Here is a 24,644-nt window from a genome sequence, read left to right as displayed (position 1 = left end):
GTTGCCTAGGCAAACTATGCCATTATGTCATTAACATACACAATTAGAGTTGGAATTTTCCCTTCACCTTTCTTTATAAATAGAATATGATCTATCTGGCATTGTTTCAACCCCATTTGTTGTTCAACTAAGTGAAACTTACTAAACTAGGCTTGAGGTGACTGTTTCAACTCATATAATGATTGTTTTAACTTGCACACCTTGTGCTCACTACCTTTGGCACAAAAACCTAGAGGTTGAGTCATGTACATCTCCTCCTCTAGGTCATCATTCAAAAATGCATTTTTAATATCCAATTGGTGAAGTTCTCAGTCAAAATTAGCTGATAGTGAAAGGAGGATTCTGATAGAGTTCATCTTGGCTATTGGAGCAAAGGTATTTGCATAGTCTACTCCATACACTTGTGTAAACCCTTTTTCCACGAACCTGGCTTTTTACCTTTCTACCGTATCATCAGCTCTATGCTTCACTATGAACACCCACTTACATCCCACTGGTTCTTTTTCTTAAGGAAGATCCACCAACTCCTAAGTGTCATTTTTGTACAAGGCATTAATTTCTTCTTTCAATACATCTTTCCATTCAAGGATGGATAAAGCTTTCGCCACATTCTTAGGAATAGAAATGCTGTCAATGGAGGAAAGAAACACATGATATGAAGGTGAGATATGCTTAGTATAGGCTGAACATCAAGATCATCAATAATAGGAGGATCAATATTAAGTGGATTAGGCATATCAATGGGAACAAGTGTACTTGGATGATGGGGATTTGCCTCTAGAGAGTTTGATGATGTTGGTCGCATAGTGTTAGGTTCCACAGCTCTTGAACTCTACTGGCTCTTGTGGTGGCGGAGGAAGACACAAAATAGAGGAGGATCAGGAAGAGGAGGTAATTGAACCTAGTTGTGTTTCTCCACAACCTTACTCTCCCCCTAAGGAGAAATCAAGAAAAAAATGTTGACTCCCAAAGAAGGATACATCCATGGAGACATAGTACTTGTGTGAAACAGGATCATAACATCAATAGCCCTTTTGAGATAAAGGGTCAAGCTTACCACAAGTTGGAGACAAGTCATGAACAAAGCAACAACATCCAAAGGCATGCATTGGAATAGGGGATAAAGGATCCCTAGGAAACAACAGTTGAGGTGTCATAGAACAAGAACTCCAATGAAGAGATCCACATAAAGCAAAAAACTCCGTGAGATCACTATGAAAGTACTCCTTTGCATTGTCCGACTATAAAATATGAATCTCAGTCTGGAATCGAGTAAAAATCATGCACTGAAAATCTTTCACAATCTTTGGTACTTCATCCCTAGATCGCATAGGGTAAATCCAAGTATATCTAGAGTAGTTATCAATCAAAGTAATGAAATACTTAAATCCAGTCTTAGAAGGTAGAGTAACAGGGCCCTAAACATTATAATAGACAATATGAAAAGGAAATTCAGATCTTTTATTTCTTAAAGGGAAAGAACTTTTACAATGTTTATCAATTGACATGTCTGACACTATAACTCATTAACTAACAAAGACATAAATAACTTTGGAAACATAAGATTTATTGACTCAAAAGAAAGAAACCAAGATGATTATACCATACGTAGGTGTGACTCCACTAGACGAACTCAAAGACTCTGTAGCCACAAGACTGGCTTTATTTTCCAACATGTACAGACCATCCACCATGCTTCCTCCACCAACCGTCCTCCCCGAGGTCAAATCCTTAAACACACAAGAAGGGAAGAAGGCTACTGAACAATTCAAAGAGTGAGTAATGCTGCTAATTGAAAGTAAATTGATAGGCAATTTCGGAACATGCAACACATTAGAGAGGGTAAGACTGAAAGTAAGGGAGATGGTTCATTGACCGGCTATGGTGCAGAATGACCCGTCGACCAATCTCACCTTATCTCTCCCAGAGAGGAGGTTATATGCTTGAAATAAATTTGACCTACCAGTCATGTAATTTGAAGCTCCAGAATCAATTATCCAGGGGAATCAGATGTATGAGATGACACATGAAGGTAGTGGCAGATTTTCCTGATGTAGATGCAAAGGAGGTAAGAGTAGGGCCAGAGTCCATCTAGTGAAGTGTCCTACCATATAATTCCAAATGGTCATGAAAAGAGTTGATAATCTCTTTCTTGGGATCAAAATAAGGGGCGCTCCTAAGGTATCATGGGACTAGTCTCCTGAGATGCCGCATTTGCTGAGTTATATTTCTGTTAATAGGTGTATTATATGTACTATACACAGGCTTAGTACCCGCATGGGTATTTTCGTAATTCTGTAGACATATTGTTATGTACGGCCAGAATAGTATAAATAGAAAGCTTCACTCGATTGAAGCTAAGTTTTGTTGAGGCCTTAACTCAGTTGCCTCTTATTCTTCTTCCTCTTCTCCTCTTTTCTTCTTCTTTTCTCCTTCTTTTCTTCTTCTTCTTGGTCTCCTGCTCAACATGGTATCAAAGCAGGTCCATCCAGGCCTAGAAAACAACTAGCTGAGGTCTCTCTCCACTGCTGCGAAGGAGCTATAGTACTGATGCTTGAAGACAAGGAAGAGGAAGCTTTTCTAGTGCTGCGATTAGTCTCCACTGCCGAATAGGGCTCTGCTACAAGTATGCTGACTGTTCAACTTCCTAGCACAGAAAAAGGGTTCGACTACATGTATTTTTTGCTGGTAACTGGGTTGCTTCGGCTAAGAGGACTGTAGAAATCCATCCTAGATGTTCGAAGGAAGGCTCTGACCAAAAGGGAAGTTCGAGTTCATGACTGTACTGCCTATTGCTGGTACTGAATTTTTTTTTTCTTTCCCTGTTTATGGCTTCTTGCACGACTGCTAATGTCCCAGAATCTGAGTAGGGACTGTTCCCCTTCCTCCGATTGTATGTTGCCCTAGTCTGCTCTCTAATGGGCTGTTGATGAACCCTAGAACTTGAGTGACTGTTCGGCTGCCCTAGAAAGCGGATATCAGTCGATTAGGTGTGGTGAATCACCACTTGTATTACTGTTCCTACTGTGTTTTTTTTTGGGGCTGAGAAGCTGTATCAAAGTTGTGAACTGTAGGTCATTCAGACCTGGTTACACTGCATGTGCAGTTCGTATATTGTTCTGTGGACTCCTACACAATATAGGTCATAAACCCTAGTACTGCAGCTGCAGTGTTTGTGCTTGGTTCTCTATGAGGCCGAAAATCAGCAAGTGTCTAGTTGTGGACTGTTGCAGCTCTGTAAGACTGTGCTTTGGTTTTGTGTATTTCTAATTTGAGAATCATGAGTAGTGAAGATTCAGCTACATCCGGAATCTCTACAATGCTGAATGGAATGAGTGGGAACAGTGACCTATCCTTCCCTATGGTTGTTGTTCCTCTTGACGGGTTAAACTACCTAGAGTGGTCAAGGGGGATCAAGCTATACATAACTGCAAGGGGAAAAGTAGGCTACATAAATGGAAGAATCAAAGAACCACCTTCTGGAAATGCAAAACATGATAGATGGGATCAAGAGAACAATATGGTTATGTCATGGCTTTTGATATCCATGCAACCGCAAATAAGGAAGAACTTCATGCGGGCTGAAACTGCAAATGAGATCTGGGATCAGGCAAAGTCCACATATTCTGAACTTCGACACTATGCCAAAATTTATCAACTGCGAGTAGCTTCATCTACTTGTAAATAGGGGGAGAGGAGTTTTTCAGTTTATTACTCTGACCTGACAGCTGTTTGGAAGGAGCTGGACCATTACCAGAATATTGAGTGGAAGTGTGAGGAAGATGCAAAATTGTATAAGAAACTTGTCTCACAGCAAAGGGTGTTTGCCTTTTTACATGGTCTCAATCCTATCTATGAACCCATCAGAGTACAAATTCTAACTTATAAGGATCTTCCTTCAATTCAGGAGGTCTATGCACTTGTCCAGTTTGAAGAGAGTAGAAGGAACTTGATGAACAGCACCGGAGGGGATGCAATTGTGTTGGCGGCAAAGGGGGGTCCCTCTACTAGTGGTGGACCTTCTTTCAAGAGAGGGGATCTCTAGAAGAAAGCAGAAGATAAGGAAAAATTGCGGTGCACTAATTGTCAGAAGCCCCGGCACACCAAAGATACTTGTTGGGATCTCCATGGGAAACCGAAGTGGGCTCAGGATTTACCTAAGAAGCAAGGCTCATATGGTATTAGAAGACCCGGGCAGCAAGGTACCAAGAAACACCACATTGCCAATATGGTTACTCGGGAGAATCAACCCTCCACCTCCACTGTGACTCAACCACCACGTGGCCAACATAACTACTCTGGATCCGACCCAAGGGAGGATATTGTCAACTCCTTCCGTGACCATTTGGAGCTTTATGGTAGAACAATTCGCCAGATGGATGCTCCTCCCACCACCTCTTTTGCATCCACATCAGGTAATCCTGCCACAACTTTCCATGTTGCTTCTCACAACCTTGACTCTCCATGGATCATTGATTTTGGAGCATCAAAACACATGACTGGTATGTCCTCTTTCTTCCAAACTTATCACCCTCTTTCTGGAAGAGATAAAGTGAGACTAGCTGATGGATCATACTCTCCCATAGCTAGTCAAGGAACTCTCTCTCTTCCCCTTGGCCTTACTCTTTCTAATGTTCTTCATGTTCCAAAATTTCCTATGAATTTGTTTTCAGTCAGTAGTGTTACAAATTCCTTAAACTGTTTCGTGACTTTTTTCCCTTCCTATTGTGTGATTCAGGATCTGGCCTTGGGGAGGACGATTGGTAAGGGTCGTATGGTCGATGGACTCTATATGTTGGAGAATAAGGCTGGCCTTCTTGTTACAGAGTCTATGAGTCAGTTCAGAAAGAGTAAAATGTATTTATGGCATTGTCGTTTGGGTCACTTGTCTTTTGAGTCGTTGAAAGTTATTTTCCTAGAATTGTGTAAGTCCGTGTCTATTTCCAATTTTTCTTGTCAAACGTGTCAGTTAAGCAAGCATTGTAGAACTCAATTTCCTCAAAGAAATAGTAAATCTGAGTTTCCCTTTCACATTGTGCATTCGGATGTGTGGGGCCCTGTTACTTTACCTTCTGAGAGTTGCTACAAGTACTTTATTACCTTCATTGACGATTATTCCAGATACACTTGGGTATATCCAATGCGAACCCGTGAGGAAGTACCAAAAATTATCCAAGATTTTCAGCAGATGGTTTTCACCCAATTTCAGACCAAAATTCAAATATTTCAATCAGACAATGCAAAAGAATTTTTTCATAGTGACCTCACAGAGTTCTTTGCTTCACATGGCTCACTTCATCGGAGCTCTTGTGCCCGCACGCCACAACAAAATGGTGTGGCTGAACGGAAGAACCGTCACCTTCTTGAAGTGGCACGGGGTTTACTACTCCACATGAATGTTCCCAAACGTTTTTGGCTTGAGGTCGTCCTTTGTTCTATGTTAGAGTGAACCGTCACCTTCTTGAAGTTGCATAAACTGGCTCACCACACTCACAGCAAATGATATATCTGGTCGGGTAATGGTCAGGTAGTTCAATTTGCCCACCAACCTTCTATATCTTCCAGGATCATCAAACTCTTCACCCGCATCAACACTCAGCTTGGCATTGAGTTCCATAGGAGTCTTTGCTGGTTTAGCACCTAACAACCCTATATCTTCAAGTAGATCAAGAACATATTTTCTCTAACATAGGTTGATCCCATGTTTTGACCGCGCAACCTCTATTCCCAGGAAATATTTAAGCTTCCCCAGTTCTTTCGTATTGAAGTGATCCTGTAAGAATTTCTTCAACCTGTTGATTCCATTGCTATCACTCCCAGTTATGACAATATCATCCACGTACACAACTAGCAAGATTTTCCCATCCTTTGAGTTATAGCTAAACACAGAATGATCAACCTGACATTGTTTCATCCCAAAGGTTTTCATCACTTCACTGAACCTGCCAAACCAAGCACGTGGAGATTGTTTCAGTCCATAAATTGCCTTTTTGAGCCTACACACTTTGCCAGACACCCCCTGAGAAACAAACCCTGGTGGTTGCTCCATATACACCTCCTCAACTAGATAACCATGCAGGAAGGCATTTTTGATGTCAAGTTGTACAAAAGGCCAATCATACATAGCAACTAATGAAATCAGCACCCGAACTGAACCAATCTTATCCACAGGAGAAAATGTCTCCATATAGTCCACACCATACATCTGAGAATAACCCTTGGCCACCAACCTTGCTTTCAATCGCTCCACACTGCCATCCGGAAGAAACTTCACTGTGTAGACCCATTTACACCCAACTGTGTGCTTACCGGAAGGAAGAGCGGTGAGTTCCCATGTGTGATTATGTTGTAGAGCAGAGAGTTCTTCTTCCATGGCTTGCCGCCACCCTGGGGAGGCAAGAGCTTTCTGGACAGTCTTGGGAATGGGAACAGATGAGAGTAATGATATAAATTTGCAATAAGAAGCAGAAAGGTGAGCAGTAGAAACATAGTGTGAAATGGGGTGAGAAGTACAAGTACGTTTACCTTTTCGCAGAGCAATAGGAAGATCAGGATCTGAAGGAGAAGGAGCAGTAGTAGGATCTGTCGACAGGGGCTGAAATGGAGGAGGGCCCGATGCACTTCTACGGGTATACACTTGAGTGATTGACGGCTTCTTAGTAGTAACAGGCATAGGATGTGCATCTGCAGTAGAAACAGGAGCTACTGGAAGGATGTCCACAACGGGTACCGGAAGGGGAACCATAGAGGGAGAGGAAGAGACCCCAACATCTGAGAAGAACGGAACTGACTCAAAGAAGGTGACATCAGAGCACACAAACGATTTATAGGATTTTGGGTTATAACACTTATACCCTTTCTGAGTCCTTGAGTAGCCAAGAAAGATACACTTAGTAGCTCGAGCATCTAGCTTGTCTAACCCAGGCCCCAAGTGTTGAACAAAACAAACACAACCAAAGATTCTTGGGGTAAGAGGAAATGGAGATAAAGTGGGAAACAACACGGAGAACGGGGATTGATTTCCAAGGATTGACATGGACATCCGATTGATCAGAAAACAGGATGTGAGAACAACATCACTCCAAAAATGTTTTGGGACATTCATATTAATCATCAAGGATCGAGCAGTTTCAAGAAGATGACGATTTTTTCGTTCAGCTACACCGTTCTGTTGTGGGGTGTAGGCACAAGAAGTTTGATGAATGATCCCATGATGTTCTAGGTATTGCTGAAATGGTAAGGGGTTGTATTCTTTGGCATTATCGGAGCGAAGAATTTTAATATAAACACCAAATTGAGTGCGTATTTCAACATAAAATTTTTGAAAAATAGGGAACAACTCACTACGATCTTTCATAAGATAAATCCATGTCATCCTTAAAAAGTCATCAACAAAGATTACAAAATACTTATACCCATTGTATGACACCACTTTAATTGGACCCCATACATCGGAATGAACTAAAGAGAAAGGACTTGAGACACGACTATCAACTCTTGGACTAAATGAGACTCTATGATGTTTACCCAATTGACATGACTCACAATCTAATGATGAAAGATGACTCAAGGAAGGAACCAGTAACTTCAAGGCCTTGAGAGAAGGATGACCAAGTTTGCAGTGCCATTGAAGAGGAGTAAGAGATGACTGAAAAGCTACTGGAGGACCACCACCATCAAGGTAATATAATCCACCTGCTTCATGCCCTCCACCAATCTTCCTCCCCGTCTTGAGATCCTAAAACACACAAGAAGAAGGGTAGAAGGTTACAGAACAATTAAGAGACTTGGTTAATCTGCTGACAGACATAAGGTTAAAAGGAAACTTAGGAACATATAAAACAGATGATAAAGACAAGGAGGAGAGATTAACATCACCAACACCACAGATAGATGTAGAACCATTAGCAAGTGTAACTGTTTGAGGTGTGGAGGAGTGGGAAAGGGAAGAAAATACATCATGAGTCCCAAACATATGGTCTGAGGCCCCGGAGTCAATGATCCAGTGTGAGTCTTTGGAAGCTAAGCAAGCCATACCTGAATGGGCAAGTGTGGCGGTGTTCTGCTGAGATGTTTGAATGAACTGCTCATATACTTCACGTGGTACACTCACCATTTCCTTCTTAGAAGCACAAGTAGATGTGGAGAGGATTGGGTCAGTTTGCTGACTTTCAGTAATTGTGTCACTACCCTTAGCCCTAGCATGGTTAGCCCAAGTGTTGGGTGCACCACGCAAATCATAGCAGAAATTAACTGTGTGCCCCTCTAAATCACAATGTGTACACTTTCTCTGAGTATTACTCCTTCCTCTTCCCGGACCTCCCCCTGAGTCTCGGCCTCCAGTCCGGCCACTAGCCCTGCTAAACATGTGACCACCACGGTTGCTTGGGAGTCCACTCCTGACACCGCCACTTCTATTTCCACGACCACCCCCTTTAGTCACTACCAAACCAGATCTGTCAGAGAGAGAAGAATGTTCTCCCGAGTCAATAGATGTCCTCTTAAGATGAGCAAAGACTTCTTCAAGTGAGGGAAGAGCAAATCCTCTCAATATTTGTGCTCTAACAGGCTCATACTCAGCCTTCAACCCCACAAGAAAGCTTGTCACATCAAGCTGCTCACGTTGTTGTTGTTGTTGGATCTAAACATCTGATGTTAGAGGATGATACGCATTAAGCTCATTACGAATGTTCCTCAAGCTTGCATAGTACTCTTCTAAGCTTTGACTCCCTTGCTTCAAATTGAAATACTCTTGGTATAACTAATACACCCTAGTTGTATTGTCTTGTCCAGAGTATAACTTCTTAGCATGATCCCAGATTTCCTTAGCTGTATCTAGGAACATGAAGTTCACACTAATCTTTGGTTCCATGCTGTTCCAGAGCCATGTCATTATCTGTGCATCTACTTGTTCCCAGTCACTGAACTCAGGGGTATCAGAGGGAGGTTTCTCCTCTCTTACATGTTTTACCTTCCTCTTGGCCTTCAAGAACACCTCCATAGATTTTGCCCATGGTACATAATTCTCACCATTCAACTTGATGGATGTCATTTGAACACTTAAATAGTCTGGAGAAAGCATGACACTTGTTTTGTTATCATCCCCATTTTCAAATGAAGCCATCTTAATTATTTCACCTTCAAATATACAACACAACCTCACACTCTTTCACAGGACTTATCTCACTTATAACACCACCAATTCCAGCTTCTTTAAATACACATTACACACCACACACTAAGGCTGAAATCACTCAGTCTTCACATCAAACACCTGGGCTGCACACTGCAGGACCATTCACCATCAACACACTAAGACTGAAATCACTCAGTCCTCACATCAAACACTTGGGCTGCACACTGCAGAACTGATTACACACAAGGTATAGGAGATTACTTTTAAATATTTTGAAACATAGATACACCAATCACCATGACACAACCACCACCAATCTACTGCTGTTGTGAACTTCAGCAGTCGACAACTCTTCTTTCAACATACATATGAAGAGAAATGCAGAGGAACACGACTGAGATCCATATCAGTCACACTGAGCACCACCACAACCAACTTTTGAAACAAAGGGAAGCATTCGCAGTTCCTTACTTGGACAAACAACAGTAGTGCTCATACCTGTACACATTCATCCCTCTTCGATACTGAATAGAGGGTTTAGTATACCACTCCAACGACCACCACAGCAACGATTGGAGGCATCCTCACCTCCAGGCCCACAAAGCGACAGCTCCTTTTCAGCCCCTTATCAAACCTCCACTCAGGTCAGTCGAAAAGGAAGAAGATGACTGTGAAAGTTGGCAGCGAACCCAAAAAGAGAACAGCAGCAAGAAAGAAATGAGGATACAAACTTACAGCTCTGATACCATGTTAGTAAACCCTAGCAGATTCTAGGGTGAAGTAGAGAAGAAGAAAGAAAAGAGAAAGAAGAAGAAGAAGAAGAAAGAAAGGTTCGGCCAGACTAGAAGAGAGTAAAAAATCACCCTTCCCTAGCTAACCCACTTGTATTTATTCAAACAACATAGAGTTACGGGAAAGACCATTTTATCCCTCATAGAAGATGGGACACACAACTTAAACACAGATACAATAGACCTTTCACTCTCAAGAAAGATAATCCAGAATGACCAAAATACCTCTGACTCGAGCATTCTAACAGGGTCCAATCAAAATAGAGTCTTATAATGGATACAAGTATTTTGTCTCCTTTATTGATGATTGTTCAAGAATGACATGGATTTACTTAATGAAAGAAAGAAGTGAATTGTTTTCCATTTTTCAAAAATTCCATGCTGAAATACGCACACAATTTGGTGTTCCAATCAAAATTCTCCGTTCAGATAATGGTCGTGAATACTTTCTTACTTCATTTCAACAGTATTTAGAACAGCCTGGCATTATTCATTAGGCATCATGTGCATACACCCCTCAACAAAATGGGGTAGCTGAACAGAAAAACCGTCAGCTTCTTGAAACTGCTCGGTCTATTCTTCACCACATGAATGTTCCTAACCGTTTTTGGAGTGATGCTGTACTCACTGCATGTTTTCTCATTAATCGGTTACCCTCCTTCATCCTTTATGGTCGGTCCCCCTTCTCTATCTTGTTTCCCACTTTATCTCCATTCCTATTAATCCCTCGTGTCTTTGGTTGTGTGTGCTTTGTCCACAATCTGAGCCCTGGAATAGACAAGCTAGATGCACGCTCAATTAAATGTGTCTTCCTTGGCTACTCACGGACTCAAAAAGGGTACAAGTGTTATAATCCCATTACCCAGAAGTGCTATTATGTCTGCCCTGATGTCACCTTTTTTGAGTCAGTCCCCTTCTTCTCAAGTCTTGAAGCGCCTTCGTCTCCACCCGCACTTCCTCTTCCTCTCCCTGTCAGTGATCCAGTTCCAGATGTTGTTGGAGTAGACTCATCACCTCATCCCGTGCAGATCACCACCGAACGTCCACCAATCCGGCAAGTGTATACACGTCGAACGACACCAGCCCCTCCTCCAGCTTCTACCTCATCTGTGGATCCTCTCATGGCTCCTATTGTTGAACCTTCAGACCTCGACCTACCCATTGCCTTTCGGAAAGGTAAACGCAGTTCTACCCTCCATCCCATTTCCAATTTTGTTTCATTATCTCGTCTTTCTACATCACACCGCCAGTTTGTTTCCCTTTTATCCTCTATTTCCATACCTAACAATGTTCAAGAAGTTCTCAGTTCACCTGATTGACGGCGGGCAATGGAGGAGGAACTTTCTGCTCTTCAACATACTCAAACGTGGGAACCTACTACTCTCCCACCTGGTAAGCATGCTATGGGATGTAAATGGGTGTATACTGTGAAATACTTGCCAGATGGTAGTGTGGAGCGTCTGAAGGCCAGACTTGTTGCTAAAGGTTACTCATAGTTGTATGGAGTGGACTACATGGAGACATTCTCTCCAGTGGCTAAGATTGGTTCTGTTCGTGTACTAATTTCCCTGGCAGTTATGTGTGATTGGCCTCTGTTTCAACTTGATATAAAGAATGCCTTTCTCCATGGTGATCTTGTGGAGGAGGTATATATGGAGCAACCACCTGGGTTTGTTGCTCAGGGGGAGGATGGTAAAGTATGCAGATTGAAGAAGGCAATTTACGGGCTGAAACAATCGCCGCGTGCTTGGTTTGGGAAGTTTAGTGAAGTGGTGAAGAGTTTTGGAATGAAGCAGTGCCAGGTAGATCACTCAGTGTTCAGCTATGACTCAGAAGCTGGGAAGATTCTATTAGTGGTCTATGTGGATGATATTGTCATTACCGGCAGTGATAAATTGGGGATTGGCAAATTAAAGGTATTTCTGCAAAATCATTTCCAAACAAAAGATCTTGGAACATTGAAATATTTCTTGGGAATAGAGGTTGCCAAGTCAAAACAAGGTGTAAATCTGTGCCAAAGAAAAACAGGACTGTTAGGTGCAAAACCGACCGATACCCCTATGGAACCAAATGTTAAGTTGAGCAGTGATATAGGAGAAGTATTTGAAGATCCTGGAAGGTATAGACGACTAGTGGGGAAGCTGAACTATCTGACTATCACGAGACCCGACATATCCTTTGCAGTTAGTGTGGTGAGCCAATTCATGCAGGACCCTCGTATACCTCACTAGGATGCAATTCATAGAATTGTGAGGTATCTGAAAGGAGCTCTAGGCCGTTGACTATTGTATAAACCAGGAGGAAAACTTGAAGTAGTGGGGTATACAGATGCAGACTGTGCAGGCTCAGTGAATGATAGAAGATCTACTACGGGCTATTGCACATTTCTTGGAGGAAATCTTGTGACGTGGAAGCGTAAAAACCAGACGGTTGTGGCCAGAAGTAGTGCTGAAGCTGAGTATAGGGCCATGGCACATACTACCTATGAGTTAGTGTGGTTAAGGAATCTTCTACAAGAAATTGGGTTTCACATGGATAAACCTATGAGACTGTATTGTGACAACCAAGCTGCACTCCATATCTCATCCAATCCTGTATTTCATGAGACAACAAAGCACATAGAGGTTGATTGCCACTTTGTGAGGGAGAAGGTCCTTGCTAGAGAGATAAACACAGAACATGTGGGCTCGAATGATCAATGGGCAGATTTGTTTACAAAAGCTCTAAACTCAGGGAAAGTGAATCATCTATGTAACAAGCTGGGATTATATGACATATATTCTCCAGCTTGAGGGGGAGTGTTAGAGTGAGCCGAATAGGGGTAGTTTAGTAATCTCATGTCAGTTAAGTACTTTGCTTATGTGGTTGTTTTATTAGAGTACTCTGCCCCTCACTTAAGTGAGGGCAGTTTAGTCTTTGTAAGTGTAATTAGAACCTAATAAACATAAGGGGGTTGACTGAATGTGTGACTAATCAGTTTCGACTAAACCCTCCTGTTCTCTCTTTCTCTTGTCTTCTTCCTCATCTTCTTCTTCCTTCTTCACTGGCTCGGATTACTGTAGTTGCTCCAAAACATTCTACATACCTCATTAACCGAATGCCCTCTCGTTGGTTAGAGTACAAAGCTCCACATCAGCTTCTCTTTCCTAAGGCCCCTCTTCTTTCTATTCCTCCTCGTATTTTTGGTTGTCGGTGCTTTTTCCAAAACCTATCCCCACCCGGGGAAAATTGGACTCTCGTGCTATCCCGTGCATATTTCTTGGCTACTCATTCTCTCAGAAAGGGTATGGTTGCTTTGATCCTGTTTCACAGAAATTCTATGTCTCCATGGATGTTACCTTCTTTGAGGATGAGCCCTTCTTTCCTATTTCTCCTCAGGTGGAGTGTAGGTATGAGGAGAAACTGGTTCAACTTCCTCCTCTCCCTACTCCTTCTCCTTCTCCCCTTTCTCCCTCTAATCCTCCACCTTTCCGTATTTTTTCTCATCGTCATAAAGGCCAATCAGGTTCAAGAGCTGAGGAGAATCCAGAAGTCGTACCTCAAATGCCATCAAATTCCTTGGGGGAAGGTCATACTCACTCAGGTAACTTGACTCCTAACCTCCCTGTTGCTAATGATCTTGACCTTCCCACTGCCCACAGGAAAGGGGTTAGGTCGTGCACCACCAAACACCCCATTTCCAACTTTGTTTCCTATGAGAACATCTCACCTTCATTTCGTGCTTTTCTTACCTCCATTGACAGTATCCCTATTCCCAAGAATGTGGCAGAAGCTATCTCAGTTCCAGAATGGATGAAGGCCATGAAGGAAGAGATTGATGCTCTTCATAAGCATGGCACATGGGAACTTGTTGATCTCCCTAAGGGAAAGGATCCAGTTGGATGTAAATGGGTGTTCACTGTTAAGCATGGGGCTGATGGAACCGTGGAGAGGTATAAAGCTCGTTTAGTGGCAAAGGGTTTCACTCAAGTATATGGGGTTGATTATGCAGAAACCTTTCCTCCTGTTGCCAAAATGAACTCTATTAGAGTCTTTTCTCTCTTGCTGTCAATCTGAATTGGGATCTACATCAGCTCGACATCAAGAATGCCTTCTTGAATGGTGACCTTGAAGAGAAAGTTTATATGGTTCAACCCCCCAGTTTTTTGGCTCAAGGAAGTGAACAAAAGGTGTGTAAGTTGAAGAAATCTTTATATGGACTTAAGCAATCACCAAGGGCTTGGTTCAGCAGATTTCATACTGCAATTCAGGAGAGGGGATACAAGCAATGTCAGTCAGATCACACACTGTTTGTAAAAAGAGTAGAAGGTAAAATGGCTGCCCTAATTGTATACGTTGATGACATAATTGTTACTGGTGATTGGAAGGATGAAATTCAAAGTTTGAAGGGCTTCCTTGCCCGATCAAAAAGGGGTATCTTCATCTCCCAAAGGAAATATGTCCTAGATTTGCTCAAGGACATAGGAAAGATTGGGGTTAAACCAGCTGACTCTCCCATTGATCCCAACCATAAGTTAAGTGACAGTCAAGGTGAACCACTTAAGGATATAAAGCAATTTCAAAGGCTTGTAGGGAGATTGTTGTACTTCTCTATGACTCGTCCAGACATAGCATATGTTGTTGGTGTCCTCAGTCGGTTCATGCACACACCTAGGTCCACCCATCTTGAAGCAGCGGAGAGAGTACTACGGTATCTTAAGAAGTTCCCAGGTGCTGGTTTATTATTCCAGAAACATGGACACTTGAGGGTTGAAATTTACACAGATGCGGATTGGGCTGGATCTCAAAGTGACAGAAGGTCTACTAGTGGTTACTGCACCTTTGTAGGAGGGAACCTTGTTACTTGGAAGAGTAAGAAGCAAACCGTGGTAGCTAGATCCAGTGCTGAAGCTGAATACCGTGCAATGGCACATGGAGTAGCCGAAGGTATGTGGATAAAGAATCTATTGGGAGAGTTGGGTTTTCTAGTTGGTAAACCCATGACTCTACTCTGTGACAACAAGGCAGCTATCAGTATTGCTGCCAACCCGGTACTACATGATAGAACAAAGCACATTGAAGTTGACAAGCATTTTATCAGAGAGAAAATCATCACAGGCGAAGAATGCACTATACATCAGCTCTGAAGACCAACTTGCAGACTTATTTACAAAAGGGCTAAACCAATCCAGACATCAAGGTATCTGTGACAAGTTGGGCATGACTGATATCTATGCCCCAACTTGAGGGAGAGTGTTTACAAGTGTATTATATGTACTATACACATGCTTAGTACCCGCAGGGGTATTTTCGTAATTCTGTAGACATATTGTTATGTATGGACAGAATAGTATAAATAGAAAGCTTCACTCGACTGAAGCTAAGTTTTGTTTCTTCTTCCTCTTCTTCTTTTCTTCTTCTTTTCTCCTTTTCTCCTTCTTTTCTTCTTCTTCTTGGTCTCCTGCTCAACAATTTCTTCCAAGTTTGTTGAGTTGGCTTCTTACTCTGATCAGATGCTTATTTCTTACTTAATTCCTAAGGCCACTTAGGCTTCCCATGGAGGTGGTCCCAACATGTGTCTCTAGTGTGCCTAGACTTTTGACAGTGAATGCACTAAAGTTTGTCTTTGTCATTCACTCTCTTCTACATATCACCCTTCTTAAAAGAGCCTCTACCATTTGTACTAGTTACTCCCCAGACTGCCAATGCAACTAGCTCCCCCTCTGTACAATTCATCACACTTCTTCTACTCTCTTAAGACTGAACTATGGCATAAACCTTCTGGACTGAAGGTAAGTGCTTACTTCCCAAGATTAGTACCTTGATAGACTCATACATAGGGTTCAACCCCAAAAGAAAAGCAAATACTTGTTGCTTGAAGAGAAGTGATTTGTAGGCCTTTGCATCTTCATCACATTTCCAATTCACACTTTGGTAATGATCCAGTTCCTTCTAGATTGAAAGTGGAGGATTCAGCTTGTTGCTGGAAGACAGTTCCTTCTAGATTCAGCTTGTTCCTTCTAGATTGACAAGCAATACCTGTTGCTGGAAGACAGTTCCTTCTCCCTGCTTGCAAGTGGAGGATTCAGCTTGCAATTGGTATATCTTTGCGTAGTGCCTCTGCTCCGAATAGGTAGATTTTGCTTGTTCCCAAATTTCACAAGCTGTTTCAGCCCATATGAATGTCTTTCTTCTAGCAGCATGGAAACCAAGAGCCATGACATCACCATACTATTTTCTTGGGTCCACCTGTCATGTTCAACACTTCCGATCTTTGGTTCCTTCACTTTACCCTATTTTCACAGAGAAACTCATATCCGGCTCCCTACTCACTCCGTTTTGACCATTAGAAACAACAGAAGTTGCAGATTTCTCAGAAGACGTGGTTCAGTTCACTATTCAGCCTCAACACACACCCTAAGATCCCTCCTGACACCTAAAACAGTCCTAGAAACACAACAGAGATGCACAAACTCCAGTTTGGACACAGTCTGAACACAGACCAGCTCCAATTCCCGTAAAAAAATTCAGTTTGATTTCAGTGCTGTACAGGTTTAACAGTCACAGTCCACCACTCTTCCAGATCAACCAAGCACACCAGCTACCAGGAGAGATCATAAAACAGTATCGTCACGCCTAAAAAGGGTAAAAACAGGTCATCCATGACCTACAGGTGTTTCATTCACAGGATCACACAATCCACAGAAAAGTGGTTTGAACCTCAACCACTCTGACCGCATTCAACAGTCTTGATTCATATGGTTTTTCCTTGGTACACAACCAAGAGAAGGAAGAAGGAAATAAAAAAGGGTTGTATCAGTCATAGGTTATCTTTTTCTGACCTCAGTCTGGAAAAACAGCAAGATGAAGAACAAAACTACTTGTTTGATCTGCTCTCAAACCCAGTAGTAATGCTCTGATACCATATTAGTGGAGAATTACAGAAGAAATAAGGAAGAAGAAGAGAGGAGAGAGAGAAGGGAGAAGGGAGAAGGGAGAAGAGAATAGAAAGTGTTTGGGAGGTAAATCTGTTCTGGTGGCGCCAGAATATATTATTATATATAGGACGACACTTAAAAGATAAGAAAAAGACTCTTATGCCCCTGCGGCACATACAATACATAAACAAAATAAAAACTAAGTTATTTTAAACAGAACAACAGAAAATAAACTAAACAAAATAACCAGAATAAACTAAGTTATTTCAACAATAAGAAAAGAGAGTACAAGCTTATAAGGTGTTAAGACAACACATTCAAACTATGAAACCAAATCAGAAAAAATTATTAATATTACAACTTCCTAAATCCAACACCACCCAAAGCCTCTCCCCTAGATCTCCTTTAATAACTTGTGCAAATTCCGGAATTCATGATGCCTTTAATATGTATTTTATGCTTGTTCTGCTTTTGTTGTAGAACTTATCAATATTGGTGCCATATATTTTCTTGCCCCAATAAAGGGGAAGTGCCATGCTTCTTTTTCTCCATTACCATTATAATTGGAACCGGAATGAAGTGGCTTATTATTTCATATGATAAACAAGAATATGAGGTTGTTACTGTGGAAGATCAAGAACAAAAACAAAGTAATATCTGCTTATGTTTCTAAGATTCTTTTTTGTTGTTAGATTTATAAGAGTTCCAATTGTGTAAAAAATAGAAGAGATCATCTTAAGAGACACTCTTTGGTTGTAGGGATATTTTTCAGCTTAAGTAGCACTTTTTGAAACTCTTGAACAGATATTCTTATATATAACTGCCTATTATAGTATTCTGTCCATTTTAAAATAAGCTTCATTTATTTTTGTAGAGGGAATGTGCAAAGGCTGAATCTGTTGAGATGATTGGCTTTGCAAGTTCGGCCATATCTGTCATTAATAGTGCTGAACTATCCATTAATGAAGGAGATGACACTGAATTGATTCACATGGATGTAGATCAGAGCTTCTTGCAGATACCATCCCCTGTCAAAGCTGCGATATTTGAGAGTTTTGCAAGACAGAACATGGTTGAGTCAGAATTTGACGTGAAGACTGGCATTCAACAGTTTATCAAGAGCAACTATGGATTCCCAACTGATAGTAGCACAGAGTTCATATATGGGGACTCCCCCCTAGCCCTTTTCAATAAGATGGTCCTTTGCTGCATCCAAGAAGGTGGGACCTTGTGCTTCCCTGCTGGGTCAAATGGAAATTATGTTTCTGCTGCCAAGTTTTTGAAGGCAAACATTGTGTATATTCCAACCCACTCTGAAGAAGGTTTTAAGCTTACAGAGAAGAAACTGATGGACGTGCTTGGAACAGTGAATAAGCCATGGTTGTACCTCTCAGGTCCAACAATCAATCCAACTGGCTTGCTTTATAACAATGAAGAAATGTGTGTGTTACTATCTGTCTGTGCCAAGTTTGGGGCAAGAGTTGTGATTGATACATCTTTTTCGGGTTTGGAATTCAACACTGAGGGTTGGGGTAGATGGAATTTGGAGGATAGTTTGTCAAAGTTGAATTGCCTAGGCAATTCATCCTTTTCTGTGTCATTGGTTGGAGGTCTTTCTTCTGAGATGCTGACTGGTGGTCTCCGATTTGGGTTTCTGGTTTTAAACTCATCCAAATTGGTTGATGCATTCTATACCTTCCCAGGATTAAGCAAACCTCACAGCACCATGAAATACGCAATAAAGAAGTTGCTGGATTGGAGAGAGCAGAAAGCAGGAAATCTATTGAAAGCTGTTACAGAACACAGAGGGATTCTGAGGAACAGATCTGACTGCTTAAAGGAGGTATTTCTTTTTTCAAGAAATTGCATTGTCAGGCTTCAGGATCCTCTTAGTTAACTATAGTTATTTGTTATTATTGCTATTTTCTGCAACGGAACTTCAATCAAGGTTTGAAAATTCTAAATATAGCAAAAAAATTGTTGAGCAATTTGCATCAATCTATTGGCAGTTAAACCTAAGTATATATGGCAATATATTAATGTACATTTCTATGCACTGACATACACATATAGTAGTGATAGCTGAACTTAATCCTATTATTTGGCACTGCAACACGAACCCTACTATTCTATTTCAGTCTTATCTAGGCCATTATCTTCTGTTATATGATAGGTTCTTAAATCTTTCCTGACTACTTTCATCTGGATCGTTCCTACTTGCATTAATTTCTTCATTCTCACCAGTGCAGTCATTGCAATGATTTGCTTGGTCCCCTTGTCAAGTTGAATTTAGGGGGTGTAAATTGGCTACTGAATTTAAGGAAATTTTATTACCTTAAGGACCCTAGTCCCTTCAAAATTTACAAATGCTCAAATTAGGCCCATCCAGTTGCATTCACCTCTAGTCATCTTCCCATCAACTTATCATCTATTAGGGTTACTACCAGATTCTAGTGAATATATTAATTTTAAATGTTAGCTTTGAGTTAACTTGTGTGTAGTGAAGAGAGAGAAATATAGAAATACCCCTGGTTACAACTTAATAGAAATAAGATAATGTCAATCCTAACAATACTCCCCCTAAAGTTGGGTTGTATATATCTCTATCATTCCCAACTTGGTACAAATGTCAACATGTTGGGTACCCGTAACACCCTTGGTGTATCACCTAATTGTGATCCTGTAGAGAGATTGGGTCAAATGGGCCCTAGTATCTTTTCTTGCAGTATGTTATTTATTTACCTGTTAGCTAATGGGTCTATCATTATGGGCCTGTTATTTCTTTTTGTTAGTTCTCTTTATGTTACTGCCTATCTGGCTGCCCACTTAAGGGCATACTTGTAATTAACCTAAGGTTGAAGTTAAACAAAAGGATTGGAGAAGGGAGGGAAGAGATATTCAAACTCTTCTTCTTCTTCCTCTTCTTTTATCCATCTTCTTCCTTTGTGCTTCTGTTCTCTATTTTTCTTTCTTCTTTCTCTCTAAATTTTACCAAGTTTATATCAGTTTTACAGGACTGATTTACATCTTGGTATCAGAGCAGGTTTCTTCTTCCTTCTTTTTCTTTCTCATTTTCCTATACACCCTTCAATTAAGAGAGTGTATGGAGAGATAGGTTCTCTATAGTTCAGAGAACCATTTTCCTAATTGGTAGATGGTTTGGAGAGTTGTATTCTGGCTGGAAACAGCCACAAAGTGATGCTGTACTATTTCTGCCCAAAACCCTAGTCGATTAGAGATTTTCGAAGTTACAGATAAAAGTGAAGCATTGGGTGTGGTGCTTTGTGCTTGGGAGGTGTCTTTTGACTTCTAAAAGAGGGTGGTTCAGTTTTGGAAGAGATTTGGAAACTCTGGTAGGAGCGGCTGCATCTTTCTCTTTCTCCCCGACAGTCAGGTGCAGTGAAACCCTAGTTTTCAAGCATCTGGGTACTGGTTTGACTTCAAGTAAGTTTATAAAGATCAAATTTTTGGTTTTTTGAATTTTGTTTGATTAATGGAGCAATACGGAAGTGAGTGCAAGCAGGTGCCTATTTTCGGGCTTGGCTCGGTAGATTCTGTTTTGACTGGTGTGGCCACAATTAAGCTAGATGGAACAAATTATCTTGCTTGGGCACAACCTTTAAGGATTTATGTTCGTAGTAGAGGAAAATTAGGGTATCTCATAGACAGTAAGGTGAAACCCGAAGAGACAGGCCCTGAATTTGAGAAATGGATGTAGGAGAACTATACAGTCATAGGATGGCAGTAAGGTTGGTCAACTCTATGCAGCCTCATATCAGTCAGCACTATCCCTGGATGTCCTCGGCCAAGATATAGGAAAGTGTTACTAAAACCTATTCACAGAAGTTGAATGTGGCTAGAGTCTACAAGCTGAAAAATGATATGAAGAATCTAAGACAGGGAGAGAAGAGTGTGGCAATCTACTATTCTTGGCTGAAATCCATATGGTAGGAAATTGATGTTATGGAGACAGTGGTATGGGAGAGTACGAAGGATGTAGAAGCTTTTAGGAAGTTGGTGGAACGAAACAGGGTCTTTGAGTTTCTTAAAGGACTCAACTCTGAGTTTGATATCATTAGGCAAAATATTCTGGCCAAAGATGAGGCTACCCTTGCCCAGGCATATGCTATGGTAAGCAATGAGGAGAGTAGTCGGTAGGTTTAGTTACAGAGTCCACCTACGGAACACTTTGCACATGCTGGAATAAAGATGAAAGGTCCAACTGAGAAGGAGTAGGTATGTGAATATTGCAAGAAACTGAGGCATACTAAGGACACTTGCTGGAAGCTTCATCCTTATCTTCTACTTGATCAGTTTAAGAATAACAACAATTTTAAGAAGACCAGTCAGACAGGAAAGCCTAAGTCAACTAATGTTGCCACAGTACTTGAGGGAGGAAGTAAGGAGAGTGAAAAGTCAACCATGGAACAGTTGGCAGCAATAAAGGCATATTTTGAAAAGTACGGAAGGTTGTTAAATCACTTGGAAGCTACTATCTCTACATCTCACTCTTCAAGCAACACATCAGCATCATCAGCATTTGCTCACCCAGGTATTTGTGCTTTTGCAAATCATGCTTCAGTTTCAAGTAATCATAAAATCCCTCGGATCATTGACTCTGGTGCATCAGACCATATGACCAACTTGTCTAATCTTTTTTGTTCATACCACCTCCTCTCTGGTAGAGAGAAAGTCTCCCTTGCTGATGGGTCTCTTGCTCCCATTTTTGGCAAGGGGGATATCAAGACCTTTAACACCCTTTATCTATCCTCTGTCCTCCATGTCCCTAAACTTAATACAAATCTTTTATCTGTTAGCAACTTAACTAAATCCATGAACTGTAGCATAACCTTCTTTCTCACTCATTGTGTTTTTGAAGACCTGCATGTCAGAGTTAGTTCGAAAGTCAGAAAAGAAAGAGAGAGACAGACAGAGAGAGAACGGCTGAATGGTGGGTGTGACGCTTTGTATCAGTCAACACCCAAAAAGATATATTTATATTAAGTTGTAAAAGGACAGATCTGCCCTTAATGTACAGGAGAGAGATAACACCAAGAAAAGTAAAAGTACAAAAATAGCCCTACGACTAGATTTCACTGTCTCTACACTCCCCCTCAAACCGATGCCTAGGAATAAGCATCAGTTTGTCCATGAGAAATAGATGTCAAAACCATGTTATTGCTTTAGTCAACAAGTTTGCTAGTTGGAGCCTGGAAGAGACATGAGGAAGAGAAATGGTACCCTCAAGAAGGAGATTGCAAATGAAGTGGTAATCAATTTCTATGTGTTTAGTGTGCTCATGGAAGACGGGGTTGGATGCAATTTTTATTGCACTGATATTGTCTTGCATAAAGAGGAACAGACAATGATGGCTCATTTAGTTTTTCAAATAGAAGAGCCCAAAGCCATATAATCTCACTACACACGAAAGACATAGCCTTGTATTGAGCTTCAGTGGAAGATTTGGACACGGTAACTTGTTTCTTGCGCTTCCATGAGATAAGGGAGTTGCCTAGGAAGACTCACCAACCAGTAGTGGACCGTCGAGTGTCAGGGCATCTAATCCAATTAGCATCTGCATAGGCCATAAGATGAATGGAAGATGATGAGGAGAAGAATGCCCCATGTGACAATGTGCCTCGCACATATCTTATAATCCAATGAACTGCAGATAAATGTGGTTGTCTCAGAGAAGACACAAACTGACTTATTATCTGAACTACATAAGATATGTGTAGCTGACGATAAAGGGTAGGATCTTTAAGGGGGGACCCATCATCTTTACTGAGTTTCAGGTTTAGTTCTAGTGGAGTGTTCACAATCTTAGAATCACTAAGATTTGCCAGTTTAACCAAATTAGCCGCATACTTCTGTTGATTAACAAAGTAGCCTCGAGATTTTCTGCTCACTTCAAGGCCTAAGAAATATGTCAAAGGCCCCAAGTCCTTCATCTTTAAGGATTCACTGAGTAACTGTTGTAGCCTAGAAATTCCTTTTATGTCATCCCCTGTAATGAGTATATCATCAACTTAGAGGAGTAACATCGTTACTCCCTGCTTCCTCCTTAAGATGAATAAGGAATAATCAGAAGGACTCTAGGTAAAGGCAGCATCAGTGATGACGGATCTAAACTTTTCAAACCATACCCTAGGGGCTTGCTTCAGTCCATAAAGTGACTTCTTCAAACAACAAAGAAACTACGGATCTGTATAGTATCCTAGAGGGGGTTTCATATAGACTATCTCTTTCAACTCCCCATGAAGAAAAGCATTCTTGATATCCATCTGATAGATTGTCCACTATTTGGCTGCAGATATAGCCATCAGAAGATGTATAGTAGTCATTTTAGCTATAGGAGCAAAAGTCTTAGCAAAAAGCCTGTTGAATAAAAAAATATGAAATAAAAGGAGTTTCTTGAAGAAAGAAGGAAGAGAGAAGAAGAAGAAGAAAAGAAAGGAGAGCAATGATCTAGCTGCCCCCTTCACTTATTATTTATACTAAAAATAAGAGAGTAGTACAAAGACAACTATGCCCTTATAGGACGGAAAGACATAAAACAGCATATATAACACACAAAAACATAATAAAATTTGGACTCAAATAACTACTATGGTCCCCACCTCCTATCTAACAACTAACATAAGACATCTACTCCTAAAAAACATCATAAAACTGATTAATCTTCAACACTCCCCCTCAAGTTGGGAGTAAATGTCACACATTCCCATCTTGCGTAGATCATGTTCAGCCTTGTTCTTTGCCATCCCTTTAGTGAGAACATCAGCCGGCTGCAACTCTAAAGAGACATAAAGCAAACAAACTTCTCCGGTTGTTACCCTTTCTCTTATAAAGTGTCTATCAACTTCAATGAGTTTTGTCCTATAATGCTGAATTGGAATGTGGGCAATATTGATTGCAGCTTGATTGTCACAGTATAACATCATAGGTTCCTCTGCTTTTACCCCAATCTCACTCAAGAGAGATCTAACCCAAAGAAGTTCTGAGACACCATGAGCCGTGGATCTATACTCAGCCTCTGCACTTGACCTTGCCACAACCGCTTACTTCTTACTCTTCCAGGAGATTAAGTTTCCACCTACAAAGGTACACACTCCTGATGTAGACCTCCTGTCATCTAAGCATCCTGCCCAATCTACATATGTATAGGACTCTAGCTTCAAATTCTCATGATTTGAGAAAAGAATGCCTCTGCCAGGGTGCTTCTTCAGATATGCAAGTATCCTCTCAATAGCTTCCCAATGCTGAACCTGAGGTGCATGCATGTACTGACTCACAACACTAAGTCCAACATTCTCATAAAAGCCTGCTGGAATGCCCATATATACCTCCTCCTGTAAATCACCATTGAGGAAGGCATTTTTTACATCAAGCTGGAACAAAGGCCATGAATAGGTGGCTGCTACAGATAAAAGGATACGAACTGAACTCATCTTTGCTACTGGTGCAAAGGTTTCCAGATAATCAATACCATAGGTCTGAGTGTACCCTTTTGCTACCAACCTTGCCATGTATCTCTCTATCTTGCCATCAGCCCTATACTTCACTGTGAATACCCTTTTACATCCGACTGTCTCCTTGTTTGGGGGGAGATCAACTATTTCCCAAGCTTGGTTTTTAACCAAAGCATCCATCTCATCTTGCATGGTTGTTTTCCACTCAGGTTTGGAGAGAGCCTCAGTAACATTCCTGGGTATAGACACAGAATACAGGGAAGAAAGAAAAGCATAGTAGGAGGGTGATAAGGCACTGTAGGAAAGATGGTGTGAAATGTTGAAATGC

The 24,644-nt window shown here is 41.1% G+C and overlaps 1 protein-coding gene across 1 annotated transcript in view; it reads left to right on the top strand.

Annotated features, from left to right (window-relative positions):
• The window catches only part of MMT (methionine S-methyltransferase), a 120,576-nt gene that overhangs the window by 82,568 nt on the left and 13,364 nt on the right, over nucleotides 1–24,644 (top strand). The window contains exon 11 of the mRNA XM_088947708.1: nucleotides 17,719–18,687. Within this exon, the coding sequence (XP_088803834.1) occupies nucleotides 17,719–18,687 (969 nt within the window). The remainder of the gene's footprint in view (nucleotides 1–17,718; nucleotides 18,688–24,644) is intronic.

The sequence above is a fragment of the Nelumbo lutea genome, chromosome 5 (assembly GCF_056320005.1).
Source record: "Nelumbo lutea isolate HS-2025 chromosome 5, American lotus-T2T, whole genome shotgun sequence".
Taxonomy (NCBI): Eukaryota; Viridiplantae; Streptophyta; class Magnoliopsida; order Proteales; family Nelumbonaceae; genus Nelumbo; species Nelumbo lutea.
This window is presented reverse-complemented; position numbering and strand designations above follow the sequence as displayed.